The sequence below is a fragment of the Falco peregrinus genome, chromosome 9, assembly GCF_023634155.1.
Source record: "Falco peregrinus isolate bFalPer1 chromosome 9, bFalPer1.pri, whole genome shotgun sequence".
NCBI lineage: Eukaryota > Metazoa > Chordata > Aves > Falconiformes > Falconidae > Falco > Falco peregrinus.
In genome coordinates, this window is record NC_073729.1 from 27,633,308 (window position 1) to 27,650,530 (window position 17,223).

Sequence of the window (17,223 nt, forward strand, 5' to 3'; positions counted from 1 at the left end):
ACGTAGATCTCTTAAAACTATGAACAAGTGGACCAGGGAACCAGAACAGCAAGGGAAGAGCAGATATAGGAAGTAATGAAGTTCCGGGGTTTTCTTATAAAAAAAAGAAAAGTTACATTCTGTCTAAGAATCAAATATAGCCAACAAAACCAGAATGAAAAATGTTTCTTCTCCCTTCTGCGTTAAGCTTTCCATGAAGTCTTTAATCAAAAAGACTCATGCCTAGACCAGATGTGTACCTCATTATTGGAACTCCATCTAAAACCTAGCACCAGTTCTCTCCAGAGATCACCTCCGACACAGGGAAAGGTGTAATCCATCACAACTCAGCTTGACTGTATCTGCAAAGCAGCCAAAAGTGTGTGCTGGGTGGGATTTTTCACCATCACCACTCTGGTTGAGCCAAGAAATGTTTCCAAAGGCTGACGCTTGAACCGCCAGGCAGGGACCAGCACTGACTAAAACCTGGTCACTCTGCTCCCAGCTCTGCTGCTGACATCAAATAAATTGGGGCAAGTCATCTCCTGTGAGTGGCCAAGCCAAACTAGTGCTTGTAAGCTCCTTGTGACTGCCTTACACAGAAACTAATACCACGCACCCCTGACTGCTGTTGAATCAAACTACGTGAATCAGCACAACACAACTGCCCCAAACCATTCGGTCTAAGCTGTGACTCTGTTAGGTCTGTTTTCAGATGTACAAGTACTGAGAAAAGGAACTTGAAGAGTAACGATGTCACGCACAAACTTCTGGAGCACTCTGTGTTCTCAGAAACATAAACACCACCATGAAACGTCACATGGGATATGTAAGCTGCTTTAATAATAAATTCATTAAGTGGCAAGAAGCCACTCTGTAAACCAATTTTACTCAATCACAGTCCCTCTATTTTTTTTCCTCATTTAACATGAATACATTCTGTAATTTGTATGTGAAAGATTTACATAGAGATATATTCTGGACCACTCTTGCCGATTTTACTGGTCAGAAAAACATTAAACATGCGGAAACAGCACCTTATTAAAACTATAGGCCTTTTCTCATTACATCTCCTTTGCTGCTAAGCTAAATTGTCACTGAATAAGCCAAGTCTACAGAGGTTTTTTTCCTTGTCCTGTGTTCTGAGATGTAGTGGGGCCTTGCAGAAACATCTGACGAAACCTCACATATAATAAGTAATTCAGAAGGCTTTGTAAGCAATAGCTGCAGTTGCTTCTTCAGACTAGAGAGAGCTTCTCATGCATTAATGCACTTAGTTAGGTTTTGTGAGGAGCTGAGGAGTATGTGCCCTCTTCCTGATACAGTTAGTTGAGCCTGGACTCTGCACCACTGATATTGTTCAGCAACTGTGTGCACCAATAATTTAAAAAAAAAAAAAAACAACCAAACATTAAATCCGGCTGTTTTTATCAGAAACAAGTAATAAATCTTATAATGATAGTAAAAAAAATGGCAATTTCTGATGTGTGACATTTTCATTGCTTGAGAATGAATCAGTGCAAAGTGAGGTAACCCATGCACCCCGTCACTTAGGGCTGGGGGCGCATTAAACCAGGCGCCGCCTTTTGGAGTCTCTCTCCATGTCTTCAGTGGGAGAGTCTCCATTGCACCCAAGAGGAGACACCATGTTTAGTAAAGGGTCTTCAGACGCCCCTCCAAACAGGGACAGCAACAAAGCCACGCCATAGCCAGTAGCTCGTTCACCCTGGAAAAAAAAAAAAACCACACAACACAAAACCACACAACAGTTCACAATTCAGATTGTATAATCTGAACCTAATTTTAATTTACCTACTCACTCAAGAAGAGCAGTGATGGCACACGGCCACAGAAAATACTCAGGGTCTTGGGCAAGCCTGCTCAGCTTGTGCTTCTGTATCCTTACGGCCACTGGAATCTGTCCCAGCCAGGTTAAACCAACATATCAGTCGATTCTCACAAGAACAGAGCTCACACTGACTCGAGCATGGATTTATGCTAGCACTGTTCAGGGCAGGGAACGTTCCGTCTAGCATGAGAATGGATTTGGAGTATAAGCTGGGCAAGTTGGGTTTAAAAAAAGAAGGGGTAGTGGGGGAGAAGTAAATTGGCTTGTATTTTAGAAAAAAGAATATACACAAATCCCATCAAAGGGTGGAAGCAAACGTTTTCTGTGCTGCAGGTCAGCAGGCAGGATGATTGACTCTAGTCAATCGTTTTAAAACAATATGGGTGAAAATGGATTATTGCCATGAACAGAAAGCAGGCAAGCTGTTGAAGTTAATAATGATAAAGATATTGCCAATTAAAGTGACCATTAGTCTATTTTAAAACCAAGATGGAAAACATGAACAGATGAAGCTACCAAAACAAAGACATTCCTAACACAGATGAAGAGTCAACGCTTTTCAGAAGAACTCTTCTCCACCTTATTCTCTTGCTTTGAATGCAGAGTATCTGCAGGCACAAGCAGGTTCCGTTACGCAGCCCGCTTGCCCAGGGAGGAGTCAGAAGTTGTATGAACATACTCACTGCGTGAACAGGTGCAGCAATGTCTATATGGACCCAGACTCCTGGCCAGTCAAAGCCAATGTGAGAAGCAATAAAGAGCCCAGCACAGGAGCTTGGAGTATTGTCTCGGTCCTGCAGAAGTAATAAAAATACAGTCAGTCTTGCAAGAAAAGAGAATGTCAATGTTTTATCCTTACCTACAGAAAAGACAGTTGCCTAAATCTAGCTTAAAGCTTAATGATGGCCCTAAACCAGAGTCTTGCAAACCAGCTATACTGTAAATCCTTTGAATTAATCCCTGGTAGCAGTCTGGCCCTGCTCAACTCCTCTTCTGCCCAAGCTGCTTTCTGTAGCTTTTTTTGGAACTTAACCGGACCTTGTAACTCTCAAGCGTAGCACAAGTAGCTGCAGTAATTCCCAATGCCTCTATCCCCAATTTCCTGGTTTCTGCATTCCCAGTTACTGTCTCTGCTGGTTATGTATGATCTGAGGAATACCCATCTTTACCTCTTAAATGGTGCCCACCCAGAAATTTAGCATTCATCTTAAGGCCATGCTTAAGAGGCAAGCAGCCCAAAGATACCTTTGCAGCAGACCACCCTGTTTAAAATTGACACTAAATACCAGGGCAGTGACACAGCCTGCAAAATCCCCAGGTGAAAGACCCTGAAGACTGTAATTATATGGTCCATTTCTAAAAGATCACAACCCACATGAAGTGCTTTCAGCCAGCTATCAACAGATCAGCACATTACATAGAAAACACATGCTTTTTTGTAAAAAATGAAATTTAGAAGGAAAAAAGATATCTCACTGCCACAGAGTTCTTCATATCAGCTACAGCAGAGGTAAATTCACTGAAGTGGAGCTCAGGGCAATACACAAGAGGATGGACCAAGTCTCCACAGTTCCTGCCAGCTTTAACACAAGCCTTTTCCCACTCTTCATTATTGGTAAGGACAGCAGCATGATACTTTCCTGTAGCAATTCCCTAGTGAGAGACAAGACAAAATCAGGAAGGAGTCACCTTAACTGTGCTGGGCAGGATAATTCTGCATTATTACCTCTCAGCATTAACAGCTGCTTTCCATCTAACAAAACCAGCAAGAAAAAGGAAAAAAAAAAAAAAGACTCAAAATCACTCCACAAGAAGTTAGTGTTACAAATGTTGACAAAGACATTGTAGGTACTGCTGAATCTTTTAAAATTTCTGAAGATTTATTCTGCAGTGAAATAGTCTGCATTTGCTTGGCCCATTCATACACTGTCAAGACAAATATACTTCTTTGCTGTTACTGAGCAAGCAAATTATATCACTTTACAATTATTTATCTTAGACATAAAATTAAATCAGCAACAAATTATAAATAAAACATCTAACACACACACAGAGGATACCACAGCAATGTGTGTCAATCACACAATGTAACATCCTCATTCACTGGAAAGGTTGCTTCCTTCCAATATACAAAACCCAAAAGTCACCATCATACCAGTTTTCCAGTAGGACAATGATGGGAAGCTTTCAAACAATTGACGTTTACACCAATGTATGCAAAATACACACTTCCAAAATTTGCCACCATTTCTCCTCCTGATATAAAGACCAATTCATTTTCTAGAAAATTAAACCACAAGAATCACTGCTTGTCAATAGAACTTTTCTATAAAACAGATTTCAAAAACTAATAGCATTAAATTCGTACCCTTGTATCACCCTCTGTATGACTTCCAAGGTAAGCTATTTTATGGAGAAGAAAATTCCTGATCACTATCGGCGAATCAGTTCTGCTAATCATAGAGCTACTGAATTGCAAACATCGAGCTCTGGATCGCTTACATCAGCTGCTAATACCATCAGAAGAATACCATTTTTTCTTTAAGTATACAAAAGCAAAAAGGTTGCATAAACACCCCAAAAACCTGCTTGAGTAATGCAGATATAAATGTAACACACTCAAAGCACGTCACATGCACAGAGGATGGATTACAGTTTACTGGGGCTGCTGTTGGCAACTTTCTCTTACACAAGCTTAGGAAGCCACCATCCAGCACAACAGTTCACAGTACCTACTTTCCCCCCAAAGACTAGCAGGACAAAGGCACAGAGGTGTGTAATGTGCAGACAGTTGAAGGATTCACCCCATCTGCTAGCAGTTCTGCATCAGTACCTGAGCTCCAGTAAGAGTGGCCATATCAAGAATGATATCAGCTCCAAGATCTTTGCACGCGTAAGCTACTCCATCAGCCAGTATCAGTCTACCTTCTGCATCAGTGTTATTGATTTCCACAGTTCTAGGAAGAAGAGAGGGCATTTAATACACTGCTGTACTTCAGGCTGGAAGTTAAGACTCATCTGCCCGGACTAGAACAGTGGATGAGGAAGCAGACTCAAACCCAGCGTGCTTCCTTACTTGACTCTGCAAGTCTGCATGGCTGCTTGTACCCAGCTGCAAGCATCCAGAGCGAGCACAGATAGAAAAGGGTTGTAACAGTACTGTCCTCACAGCTGGGTCTGCTTGTTGGGGCTCTGTAACGCCTAGCACGTTGAGCTGGGATTTTACAAATTATTACCATACAAAGAGGTAACGATACTCTGCTTAAAACAAGAAGAGATTCTTATACAACGGTAGCCTGCCTCTGCAACTGAGACAGTATAGACTACAGATGGATACAGAAAACAGGTTGTACTGGAAAAAATGCCTAAACCCCAGTGCTTTAAGAAAACTTCAGCTCATGATATATGATATGTATTTTGACATGTGTTTACATACCTAACAGGAAACTCTAAGCACATTGAAAATTCACTACTATGGCTGTCTGAAATACTATTAATATTTAGGGAAGCTGATGAGGGACAGATTCATAATCTGCATGGTACCCAGATGAACAGAAGCAAACACGGTGTTTCCTCTCAATGTTTCTGTGAAAAGGATAGAAACAATCTTACTTTCCAGAGTAAAGAACATGAATGTCATCAGGTCTCGTTGCACGTGGTCCAACTGCATTCTCAGCCAAACAAAAAACAGCATGAAGATTGTCTTTAAAACCCTGTAACAACCATAGCAGAGAAATGGCTTTTGATTCACATCAAGCTGATTTATTGGGACTGAAATCAATGAGGAATTCCGACTTCTTGATAGCAATGCCAATAATTACATGGGAAATCTGTGAGGAATGTCTAATATCTTGAACCTGAGGCCAAGAGCTACAGAAAGTGGGCGAGGAGGTAACATCTAATACTGGTTTTAGAGTTCTCACTGCAGCGTGAATAAAAGCCTATATGCATGTGACAGAAAAATGGGGAAGGGATCTAGAAAGACCCTGTCAATTACACAGTGATCAGTGCAATCTTCTCTCAGTGGCAAGGTACCCGAATTAAAACATCTTTTATATGAAACGTGCAGATGCAGCTGGCAGGGGTTAAGTTTAGTCAAACCTGATTCCCTGGGAAGAGCACGTTCAGCTTTTTACAGCCAGCCCTAGTCAGATCTTCACAAACACAACTCCAAAGCCCACTGAGCTCACCAGGAAACTGCCAGGCACACCAAACTCAAACCTTAAGTCACTAAGTACAGTACCCCTGTATGAAAACCAGCAGAATACATCTCCAAAGATGCGCCACTTCACTCACCTAACTTTGATACAACTCTTAACGTTGACTCACAATACAGATCGCAAACAACATATCCAGACCATGTAACTCCACCTTCCGTAGCCACAAAGGAAAGATCCAAACAAAGGATGCTTTCGAAGTGACAATTACAAAGGCTTGTGAGAGAACATTACACAGCCAGTCAGGATGCTTGGGATTATTTTCCAAACCCTGTATTTTCCACTGCTTTTATTTAGTCTCCAGGAACAACAATGATACAGCTGGGGCCATTTGAGAAACGGAGATCCTTCCCATCATTTCTGCCACATTGGGGAAAAGCCTATAGTAATAGTGTAAAATGACAAAATAATAAATGCTAACATGTAGCCATTTGTGAACTGTGTATTTTCCCTAACAAAACAAAACACCAAGCCCCAGGTGAACAGATTCCACCTCTGAGTATTTTTTTGGAAAGTAACTTTGATCATGGCAATCCTGAAACATGGTGGAACTCCAATGACACAGCTCACTGCCCTTCAGCATCCAACCTGCACCACAGGTCAGATCATGCTATCAGGATCTATCTTCTCTCTTTCCATGTAAAACCAAAAATACCCACGGCCAAGAGGAATTTGGGTTGGTTTTTTTTTGTGCTGGAAGACACACAGCATTTTCAAAGGGGTTTTTTTTTCCCCTTAGCCTCCTCTCTTCTGGCATATCCCATTCTGGTTTACTTCGGTTTAAAATCAAGAGCTGATATGGTTATGGATGATATTTTAAAATGTATGATGATTTTGTTATTTATACAACAGCTGCATTGTGTAGAGGGATCCTAGGAATGGAGACAGCAGCATTTAACAAATAACATCGTTTCCCCCCAGCTGGGACAACTAGCTTTAAAAATGCCAAATTCCTCAGGAAACCAGGGTCAGTTTTACTGTTAATCTCTTGATAAAAGTCCCTGGCTGATGACACCTGGACTTGCTGAATCAGCTCACATTCTAAAGTCTAAAGGCAAATCAAAACCTTTCAAAATAACGGGCAGCATCTAGAAGCCATAAAGTAACTTTGCAGTTTCCAGCCCAGCCAGTGGGCAAACAGCATTGCTGATGAGACAACCTTCCACCTATGACTGCTCTTTCCAAAACAGTCCAGGCAGCAAAAATCCCACTCCATTCATCTCTAACTGGACTGTACCAAATTTTCCTCCTCCAAGCAAGAGATGTGATTGATCTACTGTCAAAAACTGAAAACCTGCTTCCAGTACCAGTTGCCTTTTCCTGTATCTCATTCTGCCTGTAGCTCTTCAGCAGCAGGATTCACTATGTTAAAATTTTGAAATCCTTCTTGATCCTGCATGTTAAGTGAGTGTTTTTCTCTCCTCCCTTATGTTGGAAAGCTCACAACAGATGAAATGCATCTTTCTAGGAAAAAATAATTTCCTTAATTTTGCTATCCAAAGCCTTTTTAAATAACGGTATAGAACTGTTGAACAGCATGTAGGCAGATATTTTCTGAAGATGGATAACTTCTGCCCCTCTTCCCACTGAGCTTTCTATCCAACATGCATCTCCAACTTCAGTCTCTGTGACACAGCGCAGCTAATTTAAACCTCTGCCAGCTTTATATTATTAAGAGCTTTTTTTTTTTTTAAAAAAAAAAAGTCTTGAAACAGGAACAACAACAAATTCTTTTCACTGCCTACCTGCATACGTCTTCTGCAGGGATTTCATTAACAGGTCTTCTTACATGATGTTTTAAAATCAAGCAGCAAATCATTCTTTTGTTTTTACATAAAAAGGCACAGGTTTCTTGTGAGGTATGACAGCTTTTTCAGGCTCAGTTTGCCCAAACATATCACTGCCAGTTTATTCGTTGTTACAATAATTGCACATGAAATGACAGATCACTTACGTTCACACCTACTGCGATTGCAAATGCAACTTCTCTCAGTGCAGATAATTACACACAAACCTACTTTGGAAACAAGGACTAAATCACCAAAAGGATGTACTGCATTCATGGCTTTCCCAGACTCTCCCAAACCACTGTCTACGTTCTAGCTCTCCTCCCTTGCAAACGCACGATCTAACCTTCTGGAGGACCTCGTTACGGAAAGTTGGCCATTTTGCCTGAGATGCAGCTCGCCAATCTGTTTTCAATTTTAAGTCTCTGCAGATAACTGTGAAGTTTACAATTTTAAGTCTCTGCAGATAACTGTGAAGTTTACCATCTTTCCACATCAAACATGCTGCTAGGGCCAAGACACAGAGCTGAACTATTGAGAAATGGGAATCTGGCACTGATCACCCCCTGGACCTTCTGTCAGATCTATGCATTAATCTTCAGCAGTAAATGTTCTTTGAACTTCGGATACTCCTTGGAGGCAATAGCTGCTCTGTCAGCAAGACTCAGTCACTGGATTTGTGGAGAGGGCAGAGTTTTATTGGCAGCAGCCACTTCTTTTCCCCAGTTCATACTGTTAAAGCACAATATGCATTTTTTTAATTCTTCATATTTCAATACCTGGCTCCCTCTCAGCTCCCCTACTACTTTCTGACCACAGCAGCAAACCTAAAAGCAGGCCCTGATGAGACTAGAGTTGCCACTTCCCCAGCAGGTTAATATTAGAACCGGCACAGGATTTGGAATATGGACAGACTTCATATCCCAGAGTCACTCATCCCGCTCTTTGCTAAGGTGACGAAAGCCGCCTCAAATCCTGCAGCTTAAACAAAATCAGCACTGGATAACTCAAGTATAAATCTGATTCAAGGAACTAGAAACCACTCAGTCCACAGAACAAACCCTGAAATTCAAGAAGGAGTCTTAAAAAAAAAAAAAAGCACTCAAGGAATTTCTCACAATTCTCAAGATCCTGGTAAAGATTTGAAATATTTTCCTGGAATAGCAGAAAAAGCAGAGCAGCGCAAGGTCACTAATAGCAGTGGTAGGTCAGAACTTCAGGATTAGACTGGCCCCCATATCTGGGAATATATCCAAAAGCCAGACTGCTCCTTGGCAATGCTGGGATACATGATATCAATTAACACATTTTACTTACTTGCTTTACAGTGGCTTTGAAGGCACCCAAAATAGCAGCTGCTCCACCACAGTCTCGCTTCATTCCAGGCATAGTAGTCTATTTAAACAGGACCATAGAATTATTTTTTTTCTTTTTTTAAAGAGAATTTCACAGTAACGCCTGCTAAATAAAACTAGCATTTCTGATGCTTCTGTAAGTCTGGTTTTGACAAGTGCTCCACCATAACAGAAAGACAGAACACATGCATCTGCTTCTTGGTGAATCTTGCCTTAGAACTGGAAAATACCAAACCTCTGCTGTTAATTTGTTAGAAAAGAAAAAAGGTTGTTCACAAGATCCGCACTGAGGCCAACCCTAATTTCTAATTCTGGAGATAGATCCAATACCCATTTAACAACTTTGTTTCGAGCATTCTCCTAACAGTGTGCAACGCTTAAAGGGCAAAACATCAGGTAGCTCTTTAACTGCTCTGTAAAGCATTCCTTGAATCCTATTTGGTACTCTCTCCTGATAGTTTGTGTCCATATGGATGACAGTAGATCAAGTGTCTACTCAAATAAATATACTTGGTTTCCTATAGACATTAACTGAATACTTTCCATCAGAAAACAACATGGTAAGCCAAGGCAGCAGAAGAACAAGTGTTTATGTACCTTTCCCTTAATACTGAGTCCTCCAGTGTCGTACACAATACCTTTGCCCACCCATGCAATGGTCTGTGTAGCACCATCTGGAGTGTGACTGAGAACTGCTAGGGCTGGAGGATGCAGAGCTGCCTTGCCAACTCCATAGATACCTGGAAAACACAGAATTAAACCACTCCTGGGGAAAAAAGACTGCGGGGAGAAATCTGTGGCTATTTTCTGTCAAACATCTCAGTTTATGGACAATAAAACTGTTTAAAAATGTGCAAGTAAAACATTACAACAGAGAAGGCAAAACATTCCAATTAACTGCTAGGAAAAAAGCTGAATTTTCAACAAGATATACCTCCAAAGCCTCTCTCTTTCAGCTCCTCATCTCGAATAATGGTAGGAGTAATCCCAAGATCCTTGCCAACTTTTCTGATTTCCTTAATCATGAAAACAAAAAGGACATTGTCAGCCAGGCATCAGAAGGACGCATTTGTGTCTTTCCACACATATGGGCACCCACTTAAGGGTTTTGCGTGATTTTTGCACGCGTACACATACACGCGTGCACAATTTTAGGAGTGGTACTGGTTTTCCAATAGCCTGATTCCACTGAGACATCCTTGACTTACTACGGCATGAAATACAACGTTGACCTTTAAGCTCAGCCAGTAAAAGACATCTTCAGAGGCAAAGGCCAGCTGTTCACTCTGTTGGATCATGATGCAATAGGACAGGAACATTTTCATTCTCAATAGCTTTCCAGATTTTCATGATGAAACTTATGTGGAAACATGTCAACTTCTGTCCCATAATTTCAGAAACTCTTATCACCATCAGGCTTAAGACAACACTAGCACTGGCAAAGGAGACAGTGTCATGACCTAATCTCACTCCCAGTGCCTTACCCCAAAGCTGCACATTCTGCCTGCTTTCAACTTAGCAAAGTTCTACGAAATATTAAAGGCCAAAGAAATAGCCCCAGCGTCCTTGGACAGGTTCTTTGATGTGTTTCCCACTGCTGACATACAGGTTTTGCTAAGAGATAGCAATACTACCTCTTGATTACTGTAGTCTAGACTTCCAATTAGTAACCCTTACTCATCAGGTGTAATACCTACCTCCAGGAAGTTATCTGTGTTCATCTCATTGCATGGGGTGTCCACAATTCGAGCAGCCAGCCTGACTCCTTCTGTAGCACTTGCCAGACACTATGAAAAGAAGTGAGGACACATGAGAACTGGCCTTGGTTTGGCTGGTTTTCTGCACAGCTTCACATTTAGTCCTGTGCAGCCTACACCAGACACGTGGTTCCTCTGGAGCACATTAATGCTTCACTGCAACTGATCACAGGCAGTTGTACAGTATTAAATAATGTCAGCCAAGCTAACCACCAGTTTTTGTATGTGTTAAGTTATTTTTCCCTGTGCTCAAATTTCTAAGCAACTGTATGCCTTCCCACAGTGAACTAACATTGCAAGATTAGTAGCCTTCACTATCAAAGGGAGACCAAGGCTGCCATGCAAGGTGGAGGGAAGATAAGAGGAAGTAAGTTCAGGAAGTCACAATGAGCTGGCAGGCTGCTCGGGCTGGAAACCTGCAGGGATTTTATAATGTACAACATGGGAAATTGCAGAGTTTATATATATGGCAGGCAGAGTGGCTGAACGCAATAAAGATTACTGCCGTAAGATGTTCTATATGGCAGGCCCATGGGGAACGTGGACTACTTCAGATTTGTGTCAAGCACACATGCATCTGTTTCCTCACTCCTGCGGCAAACTGGACTGACCCTCACCTGGACTGAGTAAAAACCCATCTAAGCAGGAGTGGACAGAAAACACGGTCGACAGTGAGCATGCCGAGGCTGTTTCCTTAAAGAAGGATCCTCCTGGCAAAAAGGACCAGGGCACCAGACACTAAGCTTCAACTTTTAACTCCTGTAAATCAACAACTTGAAACAAAAAGAGTAGGTGGAACGAAACTTCGTTCAAACTTTCCAGTAGCCACTGGAGACCACACACAGCAAAAGGGTGAGTCAAGACGGGATTCAAAGGAATCAGATGTGTTGGACAGTCATTCGTGAGGAGGTATCTGAAGTTTGGCTTGGCCAGCCTGGCCAAAGGACTCTATACATTCTGTATCCCTGCAGACTCATAAACCTTGGCTTACTTTGGAATGGTGCCAAAATTACTTTTGATTGCTTTGCTTCCCCTAAAGGGATAAGGACCTCCTCAGGAGCCAAGCTAGACTTGAACTGATTCACCGCTAAGGCCATGCAGGTACATGGAGGTGCTCTAAACCCAAAGGTCAAGTCTAAGGGAAACAATTATGACTTACAGAAATAAGCTGTGCCTGCATTTGGCTTCCAGGGTACTCAAGGCAACCAAGACAATGGCAGCCTTTAATAAGGGCCTTGTAAAGCTATGACAATCCCTACTAGTCCTCACCATAAAGTATCCTGGACAAAGCAGTAGGTGCAAAATGCAACAACATGCCAAGGGAGAATTTTAACTAAAGAAAAACCTACCACGTCTCTTCCATGCTCTACATTACCTGTCTGGTGCTGGTTGAATTTAAAGGGTGAAAACTTAGCTTGGAGGAAGCCAGTAATAGTTTTGGCACTGACATCAAGGGGAAGAAGAGGAGGTAGAAATAATTTCAGATTTGCGTTTAAGTTATAAATAACCCAAGTAGCTTGGAATCTACCTATCTGAAGGAACTATATTTGACACCAGTTATGTTTTTTCTGATTTGGGGTATGGAAAAATTGAGCGATCAACTGTTGTACTTAGAGCATTTCTGTCTTTGTCACTTTCCTGAAAACTGGTCTGGCATCATTTGCTGTGGTCAAATCAGTGCATAGAGTAAGAACAAAGTACGGAGGAAAAGACACTGAAAGAAAAAACCCCAGACCCCTAAAGCTACAATTATGTGAATTTCAGATGCAGCAACACCATATCCTTAGTTAAATCCATTGCCAAAATTTGTAAGGGAATTTTTTAATCTCACTGACTCATCATTGTAGCACATAACCTGGAGCAGCGAACAGAAAGTTGCTCAAAGGCTTAAGTGCAAACCTGGGATGGCTTTTACGTTAGGATCTTGAGGAGGAATAACCTAGCATAGTAAAAGGTACTTGATGTGGCATTTCCTCTCTGCAACAGTCAGGTGCAAGGGAAACAGACTTTGATTATCTACTATTGAAAGATGACTTATGACATATTTAACTGTTACGTATAGCTCATATCCAAGCTGTATTGCTTCTTAGGGTCATGTTTTTGGCTACAGCTCTGCCAGAAACACTCAGCCAAAGAGGTACATCAAACAGAAACAGCAGAGGCCACATGTGATCCCTGAATAAGCAACTTTTAATGACTTCACTGTGATATTCACCTGCACAGCCATATACAGATTGTGCCTGGGTAAAAGAAAGTGAGAAGCCTACACAGGGAAGGCAATGTAATATTACAGGCTAAAAGTACACTACTTGCACCTATGCTAAATATGAGAAAGGAAACATTTTCTTTGTGCTATCTGTTTGGTGTTTCCCACCCCTGAAATCTAAATTCTGAGTAACACCTTCAGTCTTTGCTGCAGTAGTATGCTTGGTATTTCCACTCCCAGGTGCTGTGAACTGATCAACTTCAGGGAACTCTGGCCTAGGATAATTTATTACTTCAGATACAATACCTATTTCATATGTAACCAGAGACAGATGTATTTGTGCATGCAACAATTCGAAGAAAAAAATATTTCAGGGAATAAACCGATAATGGAAATAAAACAAAATCTTACTTTAAGCGTTGCCACTTCTATTGGTCCATTGTTTTGTCCAACCAGAAAAAACTCTACTGTTACAGTCTTCTTCTCTGTGCTTCTTGATGCACTGGACCGATGTGTGAACAACGGGAAAGCCCTGGCCAATGCACAAGCAGAAGCGAAGACTTCAGACCGCTCACAGACCATCTGAAACACCAACCAGATGACAAAACAGACATCATTAGGGGTGTGAAAGACTACATTGAAAGGGATCTGTAATCTGTGATATTATTGGTGAAGTGGGGGGAGGATGACTGTTGTCTGAATCAAGACATACATCATGTTTTGCATGGATGGAGTGGTAGTATGAACAGTACCACATTGACCTGGTTCAGTTCATTTCCCATACAGAAATTAATTACACTGCTGGTCTTGACCATGGGTATTAGTACATCCTTACAAGGGAGCTGGACTGCTTTAATTATACTACTGCAATTAACACAGGTTAGCCTACAGATCAAGACATAAGAAAAAAAAAAAGCAAAGCACGGGAACCACTAGTATGTGTTCCAAAGAAATGAAACAAAGAGAGACATGATATGAGAACGTGGCCAATATTAACCCAAAAGCTTTTAACATGCAGAGTATTTTTCTGAAGTTCATTACAGAAACTACCAATGGAAAGCAGCTTTAGATAAACATTTTCAAAGTTAACCATAAAGGGAAAAAATTAAGTAGAGTTATTACTTTTACAAATAAGCTTTCCAAGTGAAGACCATAATTAGATTTTATTACTGACACTGATTATATGAGTCTTCTCTAACAACCTAGAAAGCTGGAGAAGCCATAGAAACATGTAACAAATTCATCAGGCTCATACAGAAGATGACCAAAGCAGTCCAAGAGCTTGTCCTGCAAAAGGACTCACATTGGAGCACGTTTGCATCAAGACTTGTAAAACTCACTGAATAGCACAAATGAGGCACCTTACATGGGTTATGCAATATAGACATAGCACCCTGCACGCAGGCTACGTCAGTCTTCTAAAGCATGTGCTGATGTCATAAATCCTAGCGCAAAAAAAGCCACTATCTAGCCACAGCCCTTTTGCATGGACGTTTGTAGTTGAAGACATTCTATACATATCCAACCTTAATTCCCTCCAACTGCTTGAGCATGCATAAGCTATTACAGTTCGGTCTTGTTTACGCGTCAGTGCAAAACCACTTATAAATGTCAGTATAATTATATCGGCAAAACTTGCCCACCTCCAGTCTCCTTGGATACCACTAAGATCTGAAAAGTCGAGAAAATACTTGACTAGACATTCCAGCAGAGACATTTTCAAGCAGCCACTTACAACAATACATCTGTTGATGCCTCCTGGAAGGCAGTTTCTAACCAGGCGGGTGATGAACTGCGCCGCAGATGGGCTGTTGTGCCGGCTGACCCTGGAAGGCAAAGCGGCCACAGTGGCGTAATTCAGGTAGAGAGGGCAGCTGTCGGTGGGGTTTGGGTTCAGGGTGCCTAAGGCAGCCTGCCAGATCTGGGGAGGAAAGAAGAATTTAAAGACAAAGAACTCCATCAGACTTTTCTTCCCATCTCATTCCCACTACGTTTTGGCACTCTAATTACGGGGTTTTAGGTATCAGAAACAAAGAAACTGTGCCCCCAATTTTAGAAGCAATAACGTCTAGCGAAGGGAAACAGGGAAGATGACAAACCTGTTTATTAACCAGAAAATGCAATCGTGCTTCCCATTACAAGCATCTCTTTTGAGCTGTATTAATTAAAATTAATTTCACACCATTTAGTGCAAAGCTGCTTCAGAGCTTTTTTTTGAAGTTGAGAACGTTTTCCTACGGGTAAATAGATGGCCCTGATCTACTGGTCCTCAGTTCGTTTCACGTAGCCATTTAATTAAAAACAAACAGAACGACACGAAGGCTACATATTGTCCCAAGAGACCCGGGAGCCCGGCAAACACCCCCGCCGGAGCCCCAGCGGCCCGCGGCGCCCCGCTCGCCACCTAGCCCCGGGGAAGGCGCGGTTCGGTAATGCCGGTAATTGCGCTAATTGCGGGCGGACCCCCGCGGAGGGTGAAGCCCCCTCCGGCGCCGCGGCGGGCACGGGGCGGCAGCGCCTCACCCGCGGGCGGGGACGGGCCGCAGCAACAGGCTCCCGCCGGCCCGCGCAGCGGGGGGTGCCAGCCCGCCTCCCTTTTATCTCTCCGTTAAGGGCCGCTCCGAGGGGGTCTCGGCCGGCTGCGGGGGGCCGTGCCACGGGCCCGGCAGGCTCCGTCCCCGCCGGCCGCAGGCCCGACGCCGCGCAGGCACCGCAGGCCCGGCGAGCCCCCGCCTCCCCCGTACCGCGAGGCCGCTGGGGGCCGGGGCGGGGAGACGCGGCCTCGGGGGGGCTGGGGGCGGCGCCGGGGCCGCGCTCCCCCCGCCGACCCCCCCCACCCCCCCGCGGCAGGGCCGCCGCCGCCTCAGGGGGAGTGCGCGGGACCCCGCGCCCCCGCCGCGGCCCGGCCTCACCTCCTCGGTGACCCGCGGCTGCAGCTTGCCCCGCAGCTGGGCCCAGGGCAGGCGGTGCAGGTTGTGGAGCTGGCCCAGGACGAGCAGCGGGCGGCTCTGCGGGTCCGCCTCGCCGGCGCTGGCCTGGAACTGCAGCTGCACGTTCGCCATCTTCCTGCCCCCGGCCCGGCCCGGCTCGGCTCGGCCCGGCCCGCCCGCACGGCTCCGCCCCGCCCCGCCGCCCGGCGCCGGCTCGGCGGGGCGGGCACCACGGCGGGGCGGGCACCACGGCGGGGCGGGGCGGGCGCTGCAGGCGGCACCGCGCCGGGCGGGGCGCGGGACCCGGATGGGACACGGATGCGGCGGCGGGCGCGGGTCGGGGGCGCGGGGCCCTTCCGGGGCTTAGCGCGGCGTGCTGGGGAACAGCCTTGTGCCGCGCCGCTGCGCTCGGCCCGGGAGCGCACGGGCAGGCCGGGGGGCTCCCGGGGCGGGGGAGGGCGCGCGCAGTGCGGGACCCCGGCCCCGCTCACGGTCGGAGCCGCGCTGCGCCCCTGCCCGCCTTCCCCCGGCGGTGCCCTCAGCATGGAACCGCCACATTTCGAAAGCGAGAAGCTACGTAGGGATAAAAATGGAAAAAAGCTGAATTCCTCTTCTCCTGAAAGTAAATGCGGGATAAACCATAGACCTGAAAATACCCCAGAGGGAGCAAACCGCTGGAACGAGCTCTGCGGTACAGCACGGGGATTCACTGAACAGAAACAATGTTCCCAAACACCAGCTTTGATAGTAAATGTAAATATAATCGGGTATTTATCTTCATCTTCCGTTCTCCCAGCACCTCCTACTAACGTGAGGTCAGTAAGGAACTGATCCCCGATAACCGGCAGCTAGGAAAGCCTCAGCATCAGAAAGGGTGCGCGCCCGCTTACACTGGGACAGCAAATGCTGCTGCGTGTAATGGAAACGTATCTAAAAAGAAAAAAAAAAATATGAATGCCACAGAAAACACTTCCTTGGAGTAAGGTCTTACTCAGTCTCTGAAGGGACATTATAGAAACTTTATTGCCTGCTACATTGAAAATAACCCTGAATGAAAGATCTAGGAAAATCTGTTGCAGAGGTCAGTCGTGCATCCCCCCAGCCTGGAGGGGGTAACTCAACAGGCTCCAGCTGCTGTGAGTC

The 17,223-nt window shown here is 44.3% G+C and overlaps 1 protein-coding gene across 2 annotated transcripts; it reads right to left on the reverse strand.

Annotated features, from left to right (window-relative positions):
• Positions 1-800: 800 nt before the first annotated feature.
• NPEPL1 (aminopeptidase like 1) lies at positions 801-16,305 on the reverse strand. 2 transcript variants are annotated; one of them, XM_055813668.1, is made up of 12 exons: positions 16,063-16,303; positions 14,886-15,071; positions 13,562-13,732; positions 10,885-10,974; positions 10,122-10,203; positions 9,785-9,927; positions 9,150-9,227; positions 5,441-5,541; positions 4,662-4,785; positions 3,305-3,481; positions 2,512-2,622; positions 801-1,705 (listed from the first exon to the last, which is right to left on the reverse strand). In XM_055813668.1, exons 1-12 carry the CDS (start codon positions 16,210-16,212, stop codon positions 1,547-1,549), a joined length of 1,572 nt encoding a protein of 523 aa, XP_055669643.1. In that variant the 5' UTR covers positions 16,213-16,303; the 3' UTR covers positions 801-1,546. The 2 variants fall into 2 exon arrangements, with proteins under 2 accessions (XP_055669643.1, XP_055669644.1); XM_055813669.1 differs by lacking the exons at positions 4,662-4,785; positions 5,441-5,541 and having other exon boundaries at positions 16,063-16,305.
• Positions 16,306-17,223: the final 918 nt, after the last annotated feature.

Excerpts from the sequence above, each read along its gene's own strand:
- NPEPL1 (XM_055813668.1), bottom strand. The coding sequence starts at position 16,212 with ATGGCGAACGTGCAGCTGCAGTTCCAGGCCAGCGCCGGCGAGGCGGAC. Across the intron at positions 10,204-10,884 it reads ACACAGATAACTTCCTGGAG|GAAATCAGAAAAGTTGGCAA; the intron begins GTAGGTATTACA and ends TTCATGATTAAG. Across the intron at positions 4,786-5,440 it reads CATGTTCTTTACTCTGGAAA|AACTGTGGAAATCAATAACA; the intron begins GTAAGATTGTTT and ends TCTTCTTCCTAG.